At 58.5% G+C, this 17,716-nt stretch overlaps 8 protein-coding genes across 8 annotated transcripts; 5 read left to right on the top strand and 3 right to left on the bottom strand.

Annotated features, from left to right (window-relative positions):
- Positions 1-264: 264 nt before the first annotated feature.
- On the top strand, positions 265-2,028 carry B0T15DRAFT_400583 (S-adenosyl-L-methionine-dependent methyltransferase; the record flags this gene model as incomplete). The annotated part of the gene is made up of 1 exon (XM_062865069.1): positions 265-2,028. One exon carries the CDS (start codon positions 265-267, stop codon positions 2,026-2,028), a length of 1,764 nt encoding a protein of 587 aa, XP_062720406.1.
- B0T15DRAFT_537098 (glycosyltransferase family 4 protein) lies at positions 1,873-4,374 on the bottom strand. Its single transcript, XM_062869598.1, has 4 exons — positions 3,798-4,374; positions 3,608-3,743; positions 2,550-3,549; positions 1,873-2,458 (listed from the first exon to the last, which is right to left on the bottom strand). Exons 1-4 carry the CDS (start codon positions 4,196-4,198, stop codon positions 2,268-2,270), a joined length of 1,728 nt encoding a protein of 575 aa, XP_062720407.1. The 5' UTR covers positions 4,199-4,374; the 3' UTR covers positions 1,873-2,267.
- A 464-nt stretch (positions 4,375-4,838) lies between these two features.
- On the top strand, positions 4,839-5,924 carry B0T15DRAFT_374924 (uncharacterized protein; the record flags this gene model as incomplete). The annotated part of the gene is made up of 2 exons (XM_062864223.1): positions 4,839-5,441; positions 5,502-5,924. Coding segments are annotated over 2 exons (1,026 nt in total), but the record flags the coding sequence as incomplete, so codon positions are not given.
- Positions 5,925-6,065: 141 nt separating this feature from the next.
- B0T15DRAFT_399329 (t-SNARE) lies at positions 6,066-6,928 on the bottom strand (the record flags this gene model as incomplete). The annotated part of the gene is made up of 2 exons (XM_062864996.1): positions 6,066-6,590; positions 6,644-6,928. The coding sequence occupies 2 exons, from the start codon at positions 6,926-6,928 to the stop codon at positions 6,066-6,068; spliced, it is 810 nt and encodes a 269-aa protein (XP_062720409.1).
- Positions 6,929-7,257: 329 nt separating this feature from the next.
- B0T15DRAFT_418855 (nucleoporin protein Ndc1-Nup) lies at positions 7,258-9,653 on the top strand. The gene is made up of 3 exons (XM_062865517.1): positions 7,258-7,485; positions 7,543-8,375; positions 8,438-9,653. Exons 1-3 carry the CDS (start codon positions 7,347-7,349, stop codon positions 9,359-9,361), a joined length of 1,896 nt encoding a protein of 631 aa, XP_062720410.1. The 5' UTR covers positions 7,258-7,346; the 3' UTR covers positions 9,362-9,653.
- Positions 9,654-9,833: 180 nt separating this feature from the next.
- B0T15DRAFT_249104 (uncharacterized protein) lies at positions 9,834-11,735 on the top strand. Its single transcript, XM_062863145.1, has one exon. It carries the CDS (start codon positions 10,160-10,162, stop codon positions 11,504-11,506), a length of 1,347 nt encoding a protein of 448 aa, XP_062720411.1. The 5' UTR covers positions 9,834-10,159; the 3' UTR covers positions 11,507-11,735.
- A 464-nt stretch (positions 11,736-12,199) lies between these two features.
- Positions 12,200-13,508, top strand: B0T15DRAFT_249119 (uncharacterized protein). The gene has a single exon (XM_062863146.1). It carries the CDS (start codon positions 12,386-12,388, stop codon positions 13,205-13,207), a length of 822 nt encoding a protein of 273 aa, XP_062720412.1. The 5' UTR covers positions 12,200-12,385; the 3' UTR covers positions 13,208-13,508.
- Positions 13,509-13,979: 471 nt separating this feature from the next.
- Positions 13,980-17,285, bottom strand: B0T15DRAFT_558538 (uncharacterized protein; the record flags this gene model as incomplete). Its single annotated transcript, XM_062870473.1, has 6 exons — positions 13,980-15,852; positions 15,917-16,131; positions 16,198-16,289; positions 16,526-16,668; positions 16,691-17,015; positions 17,132-17,285. The coding sequence occupies 6 exons, from the start codon at positions 17,283-17,285 to the stop codon at positions 14,121-14,123; spliced, it is 2,661 nt and encodes an 886-aa protein (XP_062720413.1). The 3' UTR covers positions 13,980-14,120.
- Positions 17,286-17,716: the final 431 nt, after the last annotated feature.

The raw sequence follows: 17,716 nt of genomic DNA on the forward strand, positions 1-17,716 counted from the left end.
GTCAAGCTTGGGTTCTCGGAATGACACTCCTGTATAAGAACTTCCGACTTCACTCAATCGGGAAGAGTTAAATTGACTAATAAGCGGCCCTCCTGTCTCACACTACGACTGCAGGGCAGCTTGCGGTTCGGTGCATCCTGGGCGTAACGGTCACCGATGCGACTCGGCAACATCAAAGTTTTCTCAAAGGTCCCGTCCACTTTCACTCGAGTCATAGGCAGCCAGACTTCTACGTCCAGCATCTTGAGACGGACGAAATTCACCATGGCTACTACTCAGAGCGCCGTGAATGTCGGCAGCTTACCGCAGGCTCGGCAGACAAGCAGCCAAAAGCAGCACGGCAAGCGGCCGTTTCAGGGCCAACACCGTAAGGCGGCAAAGTACAGGAAGAAGCAGAAGCCCGTTCAGGAGGGTTCCCATGAAGAGGTGCTGCTAGCGGATGTGCAGGCGCTGTTGGCTTCACAGAAGATCACCGACGAAGCCGAGGACGGCGCGGCTGAGGAAAGCGCGCCGCTGCCGGAGGAGGGCAGTGAGATCGAAGTTGACGTGGTGGAGCTGTCCTCAACGGGCGATGGGCTGGCCAAGCAGAAGGGGTCCGACCATCTCTACGTGGTGCCGTTTTCCGTCCCCGGAGATACGGTGAAGGTCAAGGTGTACCGTCATAATCACAACGACGGGTACACGGCGGCCGACTTCCTCTCGGTCGTCAAGCCTTCTCCCGTCCGCGACGACAGCCGAATCCAGTGCCCGTACTTCGCCAAGTGCTCTGGGTGCCAGTTTCAGATGCTGGACTACGCCGAGCAGCTCCGGATAAAGAAGAACATTGTGGTCAAGGCATACCGCAACTTCTCACAGCTGCCGCCCGAGCTGGTCCCCGAGATCCTCGATACTATCGGCAGCCCGCTGCAGTATGGCTACCGCACCAAGCTCACGCCTCACTTCGACGGGCCCCGAGGCAACCCCAGGCGGGGCCCGAAGAAGGGCCATGAGCAGATGCCGCCGTTCGGCTTTACGCCCAAAAACACGCGCAAAGTGCTGGACATCGAAGACTGCCCCATCGCCACGGAGACCGTGCGCAAGGGCCTGACCGAGGAGCGCGCGCGTCTGGCGGTCGAGTATGGGAAGTACACCAAGGGCGCGACCATCCTGTTGCGCGAGAACACCAAGCGCGTCCCCAAATCCTCCCCCTCCGACATCCCCCAGCCGCCAGAGGGAACCCCCCCGACCGCCATCCGCGTCGACAGCGACACGCACACGGATTTCAAGACGTGCATCACAGACCAGAACGCCACCAGCACGGAGTACATCGACTCGTTCGTCTTCACCAACCCCGCCGGCGCCTTCTTCCAAAACAACAACTCCATCCTACCCCCCTTCACCGCCTACATCCGGGAACACATCCTCCCGCCGCCGCCTTCTCCCACGTCGTCCGCACCCGACAGCAGCAGCGGCGGCACCCACCCCGCCGCCACTACTACTACCACAGAGCCGAAACCAATCCGGTACCTGATCGACGCCTACTCCGGGTCGGGGCTCTTCACCATCACGCAGTCGTCGCTCTTCCCGGGCGGCTCGATCGGGATCGACATCGCCGAGAAGTCGATCGCCTTCGCGCGGCGCAACGCGGCGCTCAACGGGCTGGACGAGGCGCAGTGCCGCTTCCTCGCGGCCGACGCGCCCGAGCTGTTCAAGAGCGTCAGCGCCTACGACCCGGACGAGACCGTCGTCGTGCTGGACCCGCCGCGCAAGGGGTGCGACGCCAGCTTCTTGCGGCAGCTGCTCGAGTACGGGCCGAGGAGGGTCGTGTATGTCAGTTGTAACGTGCATACCCAGGCGAGGGACGTGGGCGTTTTGGTGAGGGGCCAGGTGGAAGAGGGGTTCGGGGAGGAGGGCAAGGAGGGAGGAGAGGAAGGGGGGGAGAAGAAGAAGAATGTCAGGTATGCGATTGAGAGTATCAGGGGGTTTGATTTCTTCCCGCAGACGGGGCATGTGGAAGGCGTGGCGATCTTGAACCGCGTTGATGAGTAGACCCCTAACTATTTGGTGGTGTTTCAACTATAGAGAAGCCCGTGTTCAGAAAAGCGGTGGGCAACTGTAGAGTGACTATACTAAGGATTCCTTGGAAAGACTATACTAAACCGATGAGGTACCCTAACACCTGCTATGCCCCAAGATGCATGAAGGAAAGGGGTATCCATGTATCTACTAGAGGGAAACGATGAGTAAGGAAAGACGAAGAGGAAAGTAAGGGGAAAAGGGCATCCACATCACGCCAACTTCTTCCCTATCCTCGCCGCCACCAACTTCTCCATTTCCTCCGTCCATCGCCTAGCAAACTCCTCCTCGGTAAACCGCTTGGCCGACTGCCTCGCCCGCTGGCGAACGGCATGTGGATTCGGCAGGCTCAGGGCCTTCTCGAAGCCCTGCGCAAACTCCGTTGACGTAGTCGCGTGGAAGCCTAGATCGGATAATAAACCGAAACCGCTTGTTAGCTGTTATCCCTCTCCTAGATCCCGACCCAGACAAAATGAGAAAATGGAGGGTCTTACCAGTCGGCTCCCCCTCCACATCAACCACGATATCCATCTTCGGCCCGCCGCTATCATGCACGACCGCCACCAGGCCCGCAGCCTGGTACTCGACCACCCCGATACCGAAATGCTCGTTCCACATGCCGTTGACCCCGACCGACGCGCGGCGCAGCCAGTCCAGGATCTCGGGCCACGACGCGTCCAGGTGGAACTCGACCCTGTCCCGGATATGCAGCTCGTTCACGAGCAGGCGGAGCTGGTACACCCGCTTGGAATCGTGGTCGTCCCGTACGCTACCCACCAGCACCAGCCTCGCGTCGCGTGCCGCTTCGCTGCCCGATTTGAGGAATTCGGCGAAGGCCTGCAGGATGAGCTGGTGGTTCTTCTCCGGGCGGAACTGCGCGATGTACAGGAGCATCTTCTCCCGCCTGGCCTCGCTCGCGGGAGACACGTCGACTTCCTGCTCGAGCTCGCGGACGGCCACGGGTGGGTAGACGACGGCGATGGGATGGGCAGTCGCAGCCGTCATCTTTTTCTTTCGGCGCAGCGGGCCCCAGAGCTTCTGGATGTGGCCCTGCGTCCAGCTCGAGTTGGTCATGACCACGTCGGCCGACGCGCCCACGCGCGAGTAGGCGCTGGCGAACAGCCGCCAGTACAGCTTCTTGACGCTGCCGCGCAGGCCCACGCCCTTGCCTGCGTTGACGCCTAGCGCGCCAACGGCGGAGGCAGGGTCGAGCGATTCTAGCATGTCGGTCGAGATGGTTGGGTAGTGCACGTAGGCGCCCGTGGGCACGTCGCGGAACAGGAACTTGGACAGGCCCAGCGCGAAGGCGTAGCCCATTGTGTCGACGAAGATGTCCGGGACGAGTAGGGAGAAGGCGTCCCAAGCGAGGATGAGCGAGCCGAGGGACTGGCCGGCGAGGGTGAAGCGTGGCCAGGTGGAGGCGAGCACCCAGTGGCGGGTCGAGAGATAGAGAAAGTTAACGGTCGGCGGATGGAGGTGGATGTTGAAGCGGTTCTGCGCGGAGAATTAGCGTGGGGGGTTGATCATGAGTGTCCGGAGCAGTCTGGCTTACCTTCACCCTGGCTAACATCGCATCCTTGGTGACGCCGTGGTCGCCGGTGTACACGACGCACTTAGCCTTTGGCCAGCGTTGCTGGGTGGCCCGGACGGCTGCCCAGAGAACCCTCTCTCCGCCGCCGCCAGCATTACTGCCCCAGTTAGATAACAACGCAGCAGCAAGGTCCTGGAGTCGCATAACTCACCAAAACGGGTGGAAGAAGCCCACAATGCCGTCCCAACTGTCGTCGCCCAGAGCCCCGTTCCTCGCCGTTAGGAAACTTGAGGCGTCGATCTTCTCCAATCCGCCGTTCTCTGTGCCATCCTTGCTGCTGCCGCCTTTCCTCCTCTCTTCCTGGTAAGCTTTTTCATCCGCCTCAACAAGCTCGAGAATGTGGCATCGCCGTCCGTCCGTCTTTTTGCGCAGGTACCAGCCAAGGAGAGACCCCAATGCTCGCCAGAGCAGAGGAAAGAAGAGGATATGCGCTAACGGAGTGAGACATAAAATCGGGAGGGCGACATGGGAGAGGAATTTGCTATCCATGAAAGGGAAGCTGTGTTGAGTCGAGCAAGTGCTGGCGCTCTCGGCGGAGCAGGTATCCGCCATCGATGGGCCGCTTGATTCTGGGGAGATTCGAGAAGGTATGTGGAAAAGGAACGAGAGACGAAAATGCTGCTATTGGGAAACCATCGGTGTGGATGAGTTGAGGGATAGCTCGGAGAGGTTGAGTATCTAAAGTATCTGGGCGGGCAATTGCAGCTCGGACAGCTGGTCAGAGCACGGGATGGTATTTGGCGGATCGAGCTTCCAGATGACGTCCCACAGTGTCACCCGGGACAAGCACGGACCCCCTGCAACGGTCTTGGCGCGTTAGCGCGCTTTGCCAAGACATTCGAGTTCTCGGCATCGAACATGTCCAATCTGAGATCGCAAGTTCATGTGAAACTCTCACCCGATGAGATGAGAAGTGAGCTTCTTTTCACGACATGACCAGCAAATAACGTAGGCGCCAGCCGATTGACCACCGATCATGGCCATCAGCCGCATAAGGCCCTTCACCGATATTCGGGCCGGCCATGCTCTCTCTAGTACACTCCGAGCCTCGCCAACATCACCATCACGACGCTTCTCCTCTCTCCGACGACCTCTCGTCCTCCCCTACAACCAAGCACACGCTAACCATCAAACAATACCAACACTGTCTCACCTGCACTCAAAACCGCTGTTCAACCCGGTCCCCTCCCGCCGCCAGTTCTCTATCACCCCCTTCATCACGAGTGCCATCTCGTCCGCCGAGACCGTCCTCACCACCCTGCACTCGGTAACCGCCACACCATGGTACATCACCATCCCACTCTTCGCCCTGACACTCAATCTATTCACCCGCCTGCCGGCGGTGATCTACTCGCGGCGCGTGGCGGTGCGGCGCGCCACACTCCAGCTGCAGCCGCTGGAGCGGGCGTATGTGGTGCGGTTGAGGAGCGAGCTGATCCGGGACATGGCGGAGGAGGTAAAGACGAATAATGGGAGTAGTCACAGATCAAGTCTGGCGACATTGGACAAGCGGAAGAGGCTGTTATTGAAAGCGAACAATCAGGAGACCGCGCGGCGGAATAAGCGGTGGGGCGTGCAGAGGTGGAAGGATTGGGTGCCCTCTCTCATGGTGTTTCCCTTCTGGGTGGTCGGGATTGAGGCGCTGCGGAGGATGTGTGGTGGGCCGAGGGGGCTGCTGGGCACGTTTGTTCTTGGGCCGCCGAAGAAGCAGCCCGAGGCGGATGGTGCGGTTGCTCCTGGGGGGTCTTCGGGGGGAGGAGTGGGAACGGGTGGAATCGAGGGTCAAGTGCACGAGGTTGTGCATTCTGAGGTGGATCTGAGCTCTCTGGCGACGGAGCAGGCCGATGTTCAGGAGACGCTGGCCAGCGCTGTCTCCGGCGTCGGCGCCGATACTTCGATGGCGACGGGCGGCTGTCTCTGGTTTCCTGACCTCATGGTGGCGGATCCATACCATGTCCTGCCGCTTGCCCTGTCTGCTATCCTCGTGATGAATCTGGTGCCGAAGTCGCAGGTTGGGCTAAGGGCCCTGCTCAATTTGGATACCCCGCCGGAAGCCACGGTGGCCACGTCCAAGTGGCGCCTGCGGATGCACAGGGGATTCCTGGTTGTCGCTACGTCCGCCGGCTTCCTCACGATGGACCTGCCGGCCGCCTTGCATCTGTATTGGGTCACCTCGGCAGCACTGACGTGGGCCCAAACTTCGATCGTATGGAAGCTGATGCCGCTTCCCAAGCAGGTCCCTCCAGCCAAACCAAAGGAGCGGCCTATTGTTCCACCGCCACCCAAAGAGCCGGAGGGAACTGCGAGGAAAAAAGTTTGATTTGGAATGTGCAAATACGAAATGGATATAGACCTGCGAGGATAACTCCAAACGCCCTCCTGTACAGCAAATGATGCCATTACACCTTCCCAGTCGCCATCATCCCAAAAATACCGCCAACAACACGATCGTCAGAATAACCGCCAGAACAAGCAACAGGCAACACGCTTTGCTCCGCGCATTCTTCTGGTACCTCGCCGCGCTGATCAGCTCGCGGTCCGCCCCGCGCGTATCGTCTCGTATCACTTCGACCTGCCGCTCGATGGTGTCGAGCGTTTCGCCCTGCTCCGTCACGATTTGGGCCACCTGCTGGAACAGCACGTTGAGGTCACCCACGCCCTGCTCAATGTTGCGGATCTCCTCCTCGCGCTCGATGATGAGCGCTTCCTGGAAGTCGACTTCATCCTGAGGAGCGAGCCGGGTTAATTCCTGCTGCTGGAGGAGTTGTGGGCTCGGGGGCCCGCCCGCACCGCCGGTGGCGCCGCCTTCGCTCTCGACGGCAGCGCGCGCTGCTGAGACGGAGGCTTTCTGTTTCTCAAGCGCTTGTCGTTGGAGGTTCTGGAACTCCGAGAGCGAACCCTGGAATTCGCGCGATAACTTCTGTTGCATGTACTTTTGTGCTGGCTGGGAAATGGGTTAGCAGCGTGATACCGTGGAGGAGAGTGGGGAAAGCGTACTGTAACGTCCTCCCATGTCTGGATCCTCTTGACGCCTTCGCCCACCTCCTTGAACATCCCGCGCGACTCCTCAATCAACTCATGCACCCGCTCCCGCACCCGTGGCGTGTCGCGCCGTGTCCCCAAGTGCCCGACTTCTCCAGTCAGTCGCTGATTGTTACCGTTGAGCTTGAAAATCTTATTCATCAGGTCCTGCGAAAGGCGCTGGAATTCGGGATCATCGGCGTAGCTGGGGCTGCCTCGGCGGCGCCCCGCCTCTAGCGACGAGAGCTGGTCGAAAGACATTGCGTATAGTCGCGCGGCCCAATCGGTGATACAATGCGATAAACGACGGCGTGAAACATGCGATAGCGAGCGATATGCGTCGAGCGACGGCGCTGGCGTGCGGTTGGATGATGTCGTCAATCTTGTTGACCGGTGTTGTTGAGGTTGGTTGCCTGTGACATGATAAGGAACCCTGTCGAACGAGCGAACCTGCCGGTCGCATGCTTCCTGGGTTGACTTCCGACTCCCCACACCTACGTAATGAGGCCTTAACCAATCAGAGGTGCACATGTGGGGCGCTACTCAAGCATCGCGTTTCCGCCGTAACAGTTGGCGGGCTGCTTCAACACAGCTTTTTTATTTGCAGACAGTTCAACTCGTGTCGGCAAACCGACCACAACACAGCAAGCCAACGTCTCCTGGACGATGTGCGGCGAAGATGGCGGCAGCGACAGTCAGGAGGCCTCCGTATAAGGATTTCCTACAGCCAGCGCTGCAACGGCGCTTTGCAACGGCAAGCTTGTTTGTGCTCGCCGTCGCATACCTCCAGGCGCTGCTCTTGGCGAATTGGAGTTCTCGTAAGCTCTGAAGCTCCCTCCTGGCTAGGGACTATGGCTCTAACGATGTCTTCACAGTATTTTGGTCATGGTTTCCAATCGGGCCGACCGGCCTCCGTGCCGTCCTCTTCTTCTTCTGCAGCATCTCCGTCATCATCCTTCGAATCGCCCAGTACCACCCCGGGCTGCGTACCTCCGACTCGGCTGTCCACACCTTCTTCCGCTATGCGCCGAAGTTCCAGACCGTCGAGACCGTTCTGACATATGCATTGTCGGCATTCGTCTTCAGTCAGATTTACCTGTGGTCGGTGCCCGAAGGTTCGGGCATGGAGCGGGTCACCTATTTCGTGTCGGACAGGGCGAGGCTTAACGAGAAGCCGATCTTCCTGACTACCCATCTGGTGCTTCTGGGGGTCTACCAGGCACTGCAACATCTCTTCGGGGACATCGACAGGCTGGCGATCGGCGTTGCTAGGCCGCACAATAGGAGCGGGAAGAAGCCCGAGGATGGGGACTCGTCCCTCCAGGTTCGCCGGTTCCGGGATCGGCTGCCAGAAATCCTCCTATACACGATCAACCAGTCATTATTCGGCCTTATGATCAGTGGTGTCCTTTATCCCATGTTCTTCCGCGCCCCATTATGGAAGACCATGATGGTGTTCTTACGCCCCATCTACAACCTCCCCAGGAGCAACATGGTTCCCCCGACTCTGCCTTACTCCTTCTCGAATATCTTGCGCTGTTACCTCGTGAGCCTGATGCTCATGTTCGCCTGGACAGTTGCCAACAATGCTTTCTCCCTCTTCTTGGTTAAGAGTCCCCTGAAGCACGGAAAGCCATTGACATCGGATTCAAAGGACCCGAATGGCAGTCTCCTGAATGGACTGAAGAATAAGAAGCTTTCCATCAAGGTATGCTCGGCGGTTACCCTACCCCTCATCCTTTTCTAGCTTCTGATCTCTAACCTCATCAGTGCTTTGCCATGTGGGAGTTGGCCTTTATCGCCCGCGACTTCCCCGAGAGACGCAAAGCTATTTTTGAAGACATCGATCGCAAGGACGGTCCCATGTGGTCCCAGGTCTACAAGCTCTGTCTAGACATTCTCAAGACCATGGAAACAAATATTGACACTTACGTGGCACCGCCGGCACCCGCGCCTGCTCCCGCTGAGCCGCCAGCCGAAGAACGAAAGCGGACGACCTCTCCCCCGAAGGACGATCCCATCTTCCAGCCAATCCATGCGAACAAAGGAAATTTCCTCAACCGGGTGGAGAAAGCCGTCAACCAAACGGCTCTCGCGCCCGGCCAGGCGTCCCAGCTCAGCCCGGCCGCGAAAAGGGCTGTCGAGTCCGCCAAGCAGGGGCTTATCAAACTCCAGAAAGAGGCCACCGGCACAGAAGACACGCAAGGCCTCTTCAAAGACCTCGCCCTCAAGGTTCTTCATTCGCCCGTCGGCTGGCCCTTCAGGCAGCACTACCGCCGGCGTCTCACCCACGCGGTTTTCGGCGGCCCCTACGGCGAGCCAAGCCTGTACATCAACGCGGCCGTTGCGCTCAGCCAGCTGGCCGTGCACAGCCTGCACGAGGACAAGTACGGCAACGTGCAGCGGGACGTGGCGGCCATCATCCGCGCCCTGACGGGCCTGGCGAAGAAACTGGACGGGTTTAAGGCGGAGCTGGCCACGCACTGGACCGATGTCGAGGGCAAGCGGGAGTGTCCCGAAGTGGAGCAGGTTTTGGAGGCGGTCAGGGATGCGCTGGCGAAGCTGGTAGGAGCGTTTAGCCCATATGCGAGGGATTTGAGGCTGAGCTTGGCGGATGTGAGGTTGGCGAGGGAAGCGGCAGGGTTGGTTGGGTCCGAGGGGGAGGTGCAGGAGGTTAGGAACGGGAGGAAGTGATTGGTTTGGGGGAGGAGCCGGCTGTTTCATACATCACAACTGGACTAGAGGGTTATTAGGCTAGGCTTTGGGATAACGGCTGGCCGGGGTGTATCAGAATGTACAAAAGCAGATCATATCTGGCTTCTGTTTTTTTAGATGATATGAAAGGGTCTGGTAAAAAGCATTGGGGCCCGTCCAAACTCACTCTCGAATTCGGTACGTACAGCAAAAAAGAAAATCTACCCTTGCCTAACAGCCACACATACCTACCTACCTACCTACCTACCTACCTACCTACCTACCTACCTACCTTAATTTCAATGTCTCCTCAAATGCACCATAGGAATTGGGGTTCAATTAATATCAGGCCCTCTCCCTCTAGCTCCGAAACGCCCGCTTATCTATGATTGTTGGAATCAATGCTGTGGCAGAGACTCTGAGACTACTAAGCCTGTACCATCTTGGCACTGCCTCCATTGAGTCCGTCACCTATTGACCTATAGGGTTGTCACTTGCCTTTTGCAAGCAGCGAGGCGGTGAAGAGCGGCAGAACCATGACTCGGTGTTGGCGGTAGAGCTCGAGGATTAATTGAAGCTCGTAACTTCCCGAGTTCCATTAAACTGCCGGCTCAACGGTCAACCACAGGTGCACCGCGGCAATGCCGCACCTCGATCCCAGAGACTGCCGCAATTCTCGCTCTTGAAGCCTGCTATCAATTCAGCGCAGCCATGACCATCACTAGCATTACGCTGCCGTGCGCCGTGCTTCGCAATCTCCCCGTTGTGCAGCCCACGGTTGGGGGGTAAATCGCGGTCATGTCAGCCGCGTCGCTCCTCTTTTCCATCGTTTATAACTTCCTCTACTACTTCCTTTACCTAATCCTATTTGCATTCATCGTTGTTACGCCTATTGATGTGATCCTGCAAGCCGTGCGGAGCCGTCGAAACTACGACATCCTCGTCATCACCGTCTGCTACGTCGCGACGATTCTGGTCGTGGCTTTCATCTATGCCACCCGTCTCTACATTAGCCGCTCCGTGCTTGCATCCATACCAAAGCAATGGATTCCCATCGAGAAAGGCGATGTTCCGCGTGACGTGCGTCGGATGATCGTGGAGGGCCTCGGCAGGAGCGCCGCGATTGCGTACGAGGCCAGGCCGCGGGTGCCACTTGTCCATCTCGGCCAAGAGTCTCAGTCAGGCAGCGGAGGAAATAGGCAGGAAACACGCAATTCTGGGGCACGCCAGCCCTCCCCGTCAGATTTCAAGAAGAGCACCGCGCCAGACGAGGGCGCGAGTGTCGGAATCGTGCAGCACAAGGCAGTCTGGGGTGAGATTGAGCATCCTGGCTGGTCGTCGCCTACCTCCCCAGATCTGCCTGACCTGCAATACGACACCGTCGTCCAAGAACTGCCCAATTTGATCGAGGCAAAGGCTCTCACGCTCGCGCCTCCGGATCCAGAGTCCCGGGCTGTGCCCCCCGAACTGGATCCGGATGCAATCGCACTTCTTCAACGACCAGAGTCCATGGGCCTCCGCGAGTATCTGATGCATCTCACCGATCTGGCGGTCCTGGCACCCCTCCCCACAACAGCCGAGTTTCTCGCTCGGTACGAGGCTGCGCGCTTCTCTGCGAGACCGTTGTCCAACGAGCAGTTCCGCAACCTGATGCACCTCTTCGCGGAGATCTTGCGGAACATGCATCCGCTCAGCCCTACCGCGCTGGCAAGTTACGTGGATGGCGCCTCGTCGAGCCGCGAGTCTTCGTACAGCGACATCGATAACGATGCGCCGCGCGGCACGAGCTCGTCGAGTTCGGCCACCTCCCAAGGCTTGCACCGAGATGATGGTCCAGACATAGCACGCAGAGACAGCTCGAGCACGGCAAGCTCAAAACACTTGCGGCCTGGATTAGGGTTGCGCAACTCGTCCGCTAATACATGGCAGTATCGCACCGCGCCAACGACGCCCAAGAGTCGACATACCGGTCTGTCGAGGGCATCTAGCTCGGAGAGCTTTGCGCACACAAGACTCCCGTACCCGGCTAGCCAAGCTTCCAGCGCCAGCGTACGGTCGGTGGGAAGCGGATCTGTTATCCGGCTGGCCGGGAGCGGGGATGCGACGGATCTGCCCTATGTCCTGACATACTCGCCGAGCCAGTAAATCAGTCAAGGCGTCGCTACCGCCGTCGCGTTGGGAGCCAACCGAACAATTTCAGGGGCCAAGGGAGAAAGCTGTGGTAAAGGATCAAGATGGAAGGATAACATATATTGATTAATGCTAATCCATTGCAATCCACGGCAGTCTGTGATGTGAGCCTTCCAACGGACTGTGCACATTAGGGTTGGTCCAGTCGGACAGTTTCAATTCCCAGTTCCACGATGAATGGTACTTGTACGCCGCAGGCTGATAGGATGAAGTTCAGGTAACGGTAACATCCCGAGCACGCGGCTTCTGCAACCCGGTGACATCATCGCGTGCCCCACAATTGAGCATCCCAAAGTTGAGTTGATCGCCAGCGTTCATCCTACACTATGTGGTCCAGCAGGTTGGCTCTATTCTAAAGCCTTGGTTATATTTATCATCTCATCCTTTCCCGGCCAACCCAGGCAGAGCGGCGTTCAACTTTTTTTTTTCTCACCGACAAGGTGGCGGATTGATGTGAATTGACAGACCGAGCGGCTGTCGACTTGATATCTCACATCCAGTATCATTTGACAAGTACAAGGGCGAGCAACAGCAGTACACAGCATCAACCTAGGGACCGGAGGCCGAGCCATTCTGGAAGCTCATTCCTTTGCCCGAGAAGGCAATATACCACCGCAAATACATTGGTACATCCTTACACAAAACTCCGCCGGCAGTTCGGCACATCCAGGCGTCGGCAGTTCCGAGCACGAGGCTCAGCCCCATTTCAGGTCTCAAGAAAGACGCGCGATCATTAACAGACAGCTTCTCGCTAAACACATATAACCCGACCACCATCGGCACTGTCTCAGTTACTCTTCATCCGGCCAAACACCCCAGCTCCATCTCCGCACAATGCCACGTTACCACTCCGACTCAGAGTCGGATTACTCCCCTCCTCGGCGCCGCTCGCCCACCCCAGGCCCGCGCCGCGTCCGCGACATGTCCCCCGACCATCGCCCGCGCTTCCAATACGACGGCCCCACCCCATTCTATCCTCCCACCGCACCGCCCATGGCTTCGGGCGCCGCAGGCCCTGGACCAACCAAGCGCGCAGCAGGAGGGCCCACTACAGACACGTGGGCAGCAGAACAGACAACCATCATGCCGCGTCGCAGCCGTGACCGAGAGCGAGACCGAGGGAGGGGCTCCGCCTGGGCCAGCGACAGCCGCAACCGCAACCGCAACACCACCAGCCCCTCTCACTCCCGTTCCCGTTCCCGTTCCCGTTCCCGTTCCCGCTCTCGGTCCCGGTCCCGGTCTCGCTCGCCGCTGGCAAAAGCACGCTCCCTGCTCGCATCCACATTCACGCCCTCCACGTCGGGCCTAGGCGCCGGCGTGCTGGGCGCCATCGTGGGCGGGCTTGCGGCTGCCGAGGTTAGCGAGCACCACCACTCACACGGTCACGGTCACGGTCGTGGGAGGGGTGGCGGAGATAATTATAATAGTAGGGAGAGGGAGAGGCATCGGCTGCTCTCCACCGTGGTGGGTGCTGCGGTTGGCGGGCTGGGGGCAAATGCGATTGAGAAGCGGCTGGAGGAGCGGAAGGGGGGAACTCAGGGGAGCGGGGAGGCTGGGAGGTATAGGGAGGATAATGGTAGATCTCATAGGGATGATGGTCTTGGGAGGAAGGGGAGTCGAGAGAGGGGTGGCGGTGGGGATTGGGTCAGGTATTGAGGTGGTTCTTTCCTGGGGGGTTCTTTCTTTCTGTCTTTGGGTTGGGCTGTAGGACATAGGCGTGTATTGTACACTTAATGGGAGGTTGGGTTGTGATACATGTTACCGGATGGCGGCATTTCATCAAGATGTACTTTTGTAGACATACACGGAGGAGTTGGGCATAGCGTGTAACTACATCATTTTGGTCGGGCAATATCTCGTTGTTATGGTTCCTCTGTATTATTATGGATAAGCAGAACAGCCAAGGCACATACCTAAGGCCGGTGGCCGTACATGCTTCACATTTTCTCCCTCGCAGTCTCCAACTCAACCGGTCGGTCGGACTAGAGTCACTCGATCAACGGCCCCAGCGTTTTAAGTATATATTGCCTTCATTTTGCTATGTGAGCAATGTAGCTCAGATGCTCTCTTTTTGTTGTTACACATACATGGATATAAACCCGACACTCTGCCAAACCCCGTAATACGCCTGCCTCCTTGGTAAGTCCGCAAGGACCTGTTCCCAGTTCCACAAACCAAGGGAGGTATCGTCCATGCGAGCGCCATCCCGTGAGAAACGCCAGGGAGCCCATCCGGGGAAATGACCTCAAGATAACTCCGACAAGAACAACCATGAAAACGACTCCCATAGATCAGTCGTGTGACCCAGGCTATGTAGCATCGAGCCCAGAACGGGGAGGACGGGACAGTTTGGTCCCAAAAGCCAGAGCGACCGCTACCAGATTGGTAGAACGAGCTCCCTTGAAGTAAGGCTTTGTCGACGACCCGTAGCCGAGATTAAACGGGAAGCGCCTTGACAGAAAAGAAAGAGAACCCGGTTGCAATGTAACAAAAACAAACGCAGCAACTCTGCCAAGGGGGGCGGCCACACAGACACACCACACCAAATGCCCGAGAGAAGAAGAACCCCTTACTCGTTCTGCTGGTCATACTGGGCAGGATCCATTCCGCCGATACCGGCAGCATGCGGGTCGCTGCGATGGATCTGCGTCGTGGCCGTGGTAGCCCACCAGTCACTCGTCTCGCCGCCGCCCTGGTGCTTCGGGCTCCTGCTATTGCGCATGGTCGAAGGAGCAGTAGCCGCAGTCGAAGTACCAGCGGTGGTCTCCTGTCCGTGACCGTGATCGTGACCCTGATGCTCCTGCTCCTGCTCCTGCTTCGCCAGCAGGCGCTCGCGCTCGATGGCGGCCTTGAAGAACGCAAAGATCTCGGCCAGCTTGATCTGCTGGTCCTCCGGGCAGCCGAGGATGTTGAACAGGCTCTGGGAGTCGAGCAGCTGCTTGGCGACGACGGTGTCGGGCTGGCAGAAGGTGCGGATGCGCAGCACGCGCGCGTTGGCCTTCATGGTGTCGATGATGCCCAGGAGGGCGGTCGTGGCGGCCACGCGCGAGTAGAACTTGAAGTCGTGCACGTGCATGCGCACCAGGTCCAGCTGCGTCTCCAGGTCGTAGCGGAACCCGACCACCTTGGGCCGGCCCTTGCGCTGCCAGTCCTCGGCCACCTTCTTGAGCCGGTCGGCCTCCAGCCGGCCCGCATTGAACTGGGCCGTGATGTAGTCGTTGAGCGCCGTCGCCAGCACGAACTCGAGCTCGCAGTACAGCAGGCTCTGCTCGCGCGGGCTGAGCGAGATGGCGAGCCCGCGCGAGGCCGGGCGGCCCTTGTCTCTGTCTTTGTCCGACTCGCGCGATTTGCGCTGCGCGCGGTTGTCGGAGCCTGCCTCGGAGATCTGCGGGAAAGTGTTAGTGGTTTGAACTGTATACGTGTTTTGTGTCAGAGACTGGGGGAGGGGGGGTTCTTTGCTTGCCATCTCCTTTGCCTTCTTGATCATGTTGCCAAGGAAGCCGCCCGCGCGGTTCGGGGAGCCCGTCGGTGCGGGCCTGGAGGTATTCTCGAGCCATCCGCCCTCGCCAATCATGGTCTTGGAAGCCTTTCTGATGGTCGGTCCCTGGGCGAGGAAGGGCGCCAATGGGGTGTAGGACTGCTCTGCTCCGCTGGACGATTCATCCGCGGTTCCGTTGATGTCGAGTCCCGCGGAGCCCTTGTCCGCTTTCTGGGCGTAATCCTGGAGAATACTGACATGCTTGGGCTCGTAATGCTTGTGAATGCGCAGAGGACTGATGCGGGTGGGATGGCGCTCTTTGGTGGAGTCCTGGGAGTAAACCGAGGAAGATCGCTCGAACGGATTACGCTGGTTAGGATCATCACGCACGGGCGAAGCATCCCTCTCGGGCGGGCGATGGACGATAATCGGACGGTCAAACGCGGCCTCCTGCTTCGCATAGTACCGAGCAATGTCCGTGTCAATGGGAGGCGGAGGGCCTCTCACCGCGCGTTTGCCGGAGCGAGACGGCGTTCCATTAGCTGCGGGCGTAGTCCGATCGGCGAAGCGAACCTCCTGTGCCTTGCCCGGCGATCTGCTCGCATTGCCGTATGCGATGCCCTGGCGGATGCTCTGGGTCACGGGAGTCTTGATCAAACCGGACTTGACCGGGGAAAGGGAGCGCGTACGGGAGCGTGTAGTAGTAGTCGCTCGCATGCTCCCGCCCGTATTCTGCTCGATATTTCTCACCGGCTCATTGTTCTGGGCCGTGTCTCTGGGCCTGCCTCGAGCAAAAGGTTCATCGTCGCCCTCCGAGGACAGCCTGTGAGCGGAGCGGTCAGCATGATTGTCGCCAAGCCAAGTTACTCGCGGGTCTAAGCACTTACGCCGCCGTCAGTTTATCCATCTGGGAATCAGTCAAGCTGAGCTGCAGCACGTGAGATCCCTGCTTGCGTCGGGGCGATGGCGAACGCGCTTGAAACGAAGTGGAAAGAGGGATGAAGTTCCCACGGATGGCCGACTCGCCGGGCATCTGATAATGATGCTCTCGATCCGAGTTGCCCATGACCACGCGATTTCCGGCGTGGTTGCTTTCCATAGCCTACTCAGGTTAGGTTCAGCGAAGGAGAGCAAAAGCGAATTCGGTCAAGACGTTCGAACAACTTACAGCAAGAGGAGGGGCGTGTCCGGGAGCAGTGGTGGCCGCTTCGGGTAGATTCATGATCCAGTCCACGGTGCGAAGTGTCGAGCGATGTTGCTCTGCGTTTAAAGTCGGTCAGAGAGCGTCTTATTGGGATGTGGGTGCTGTTGGGTGCTGTTGGCGACTTACCACTGACTCGTCGAGCCTGCACCTCTGGATACGGCGGAGGGGCTGCCATGACTTCGGTACTGTATGAAACTTCAATGATGTTAGCTGTAGCCTCTACAATAGCCATAATAGCTATTGTTGGAACGAGAGTAGGAGTCTTGTAGGTGGGAGTGGAGAGGTTAGGTACCAGCAGGCAGGCGATACTCGAGCTCTGCCGGAACGAAGCTCCCACCGGACGATATGGCCCTCAGAAGAAAGGGTCCCAGTTCGCTCGGGAGCTCGGAGGGGCTCTGGTGGAAAGGGTCGTCCATCGTGTTCTCCGCCATGTCACTGAATTTTTCCCCCAGCTGACGCGCGCAGAAGATTCAATGTTGCGGTAACGATGCAGTGTTCTGGGGCAGTTTGAATTTGGGGGAGTGGCAGCGTGGGCAGTCCCGTACCTGAGCGACTCAGACCTCTCAGCAAATCGTTCGCCCCCCCAACTGGCTCTTCCCCGTCCGGCCTGAACAGGATGCGAGGCCGTGGCATGTGACCACACCACCGTTCGTGCGAGCAACCTGGATTCGGAAACGTAGACCAGGCGTCCGTCTCCAGCATAAACAGCACTCGCGGCCCAGAGACGGTGCGCCCAGAGACGTTGTGCCCTCGCGGGACCACACCTGGCACATTTTCGGATTCTATGCTCAGCAATGAGGAGTCTGCTTCTACGACCGTCAGAACAAAAAGACAAACAAGTCAGAACTCAACACAGGGAAGCCAAACTTACCTTCGGGTCGCTCAACATCATCTTGACGATGGTCTGCTACAGCGTCCTCACCAATTGGCCGCGACCTAGGGACTAATGCTGAAGCGCTTCGAACTGTCACTAGCATTGGCTTGCCTGGGCGGACAGCCATCTCTCTGGCCAGGCATATCTCGTGGATAGACTGGCGCGGGTCGTGTTCCATCCTGTCGGACTTTGCCAGCCGGGGCTTTCAGCCGGTCCCAGAGATAATATGCGACCTTTCTTTTCGAGCGATAAATCAGCAAAGGGAGTTAGTTCTTCAACAACGGCTACGCCTTTTCCGTCGTCAGGAGCGCATTGAGCAAATGTTCCTGTCGTTCAAGCAGGGTTGTGATCGCAACAAGCTAACAGAGCAACCTTGGAGTTGTTTTGAGCACGACAGAAGAGTGAAGGGAGTTCGGAGCGGAGGGGTTGTGATGGGGAAAAACAGGCGCGCGCGAGTCCGCAGAAGAAGAGATCGAGAGCAGCCTCCGGCCACTCACGCGCCTCGATTCTCGCCGGTTGACGGCAGTCGACGGCGTGCCTGACCGGCTGGCTTGATAGGGCACTCTCGGCGCTGCGCCCCTCGTCGCTTGGCGGTCGACAACAGTGACA

This window comes from Chaetomium strumarium, assembly GCF_033439665.1.
Source record: "Chaetomium strumarium strain CBS 333.67 chromosome Unknown B0T15scaffold_5, whole genome shotgun sequence".
In the NCBI taxonomy this organism is placed as follows: Eukaryota; Fungi; Ascomycota; class Sordariomycetes; order Sordariales; family Chaetomiaceae; genus Chaetomium; species Chaetomium strumarium.

Excerpts from the sequence above, each read along its gene's own strand:
- B0T15DRAFT_249119 (XM_062863146.1), top strand. The coding sequence starts at position 12,386 with ATGCCACGTTACCACTCCGACTCAGAGTCGGATTACTCCCCTCCTCGG.
- B0T15DRAFT_249104 (XM_062863145.1), top strand. The coding sequence starts at position 10,160 with ATGTCAGCCGCGTCGCTCCTCTTTTCCATCGTTTATAACTTCCTCTAC.
- B0T15DRAFT_537098 (XM_062869598.1), bottom strand. The coding sequence starts at position 4,198 with ATGGCGGATACCTGCTCCGCCGAGAGCGCCAGCACTTGCTCGACTCAA. Across the intron at positions 3,550-3,607 it reads CGATGTTAGCCAGGGTGAAG|AACCGCTTCAACATCCACCT; the intron begins GTAAGCCAGACT and ends TTCTCCGCGCAG. Across the intron at positions 2,459-2,549 it reads TGTGGAGGGGGAGCCGACTG|GCTTCCACGCGACTACGTCA; the intron begins GTAAGACCCTCC and ends TATCCGATCTAG.
- B0T15DRAFT_418855 (XM_062865517.1), top strand. The coding sequence starts at position 7,347 with ATGGCGGCAGCGACAGTCAGGAGGCCTCCGTATAAGGATTTCCTACAG. Across the intron at positions 7,486-7,542 it reads CTTGGCGAATTGGAGTTCTC|TATTTTGGTCATGGTTTCCA; the intron begins GTAAGCTCTGAA and ends ATGTCTTCACAG. Across the intron at positions 8,376-8,437 it reads ATAAGAAGCTTTCCATCAAG|TGCTTTGCCATGTGGGAGTT; the intron begins GTATGCTCGGCG and ends TAACCTCATCAG.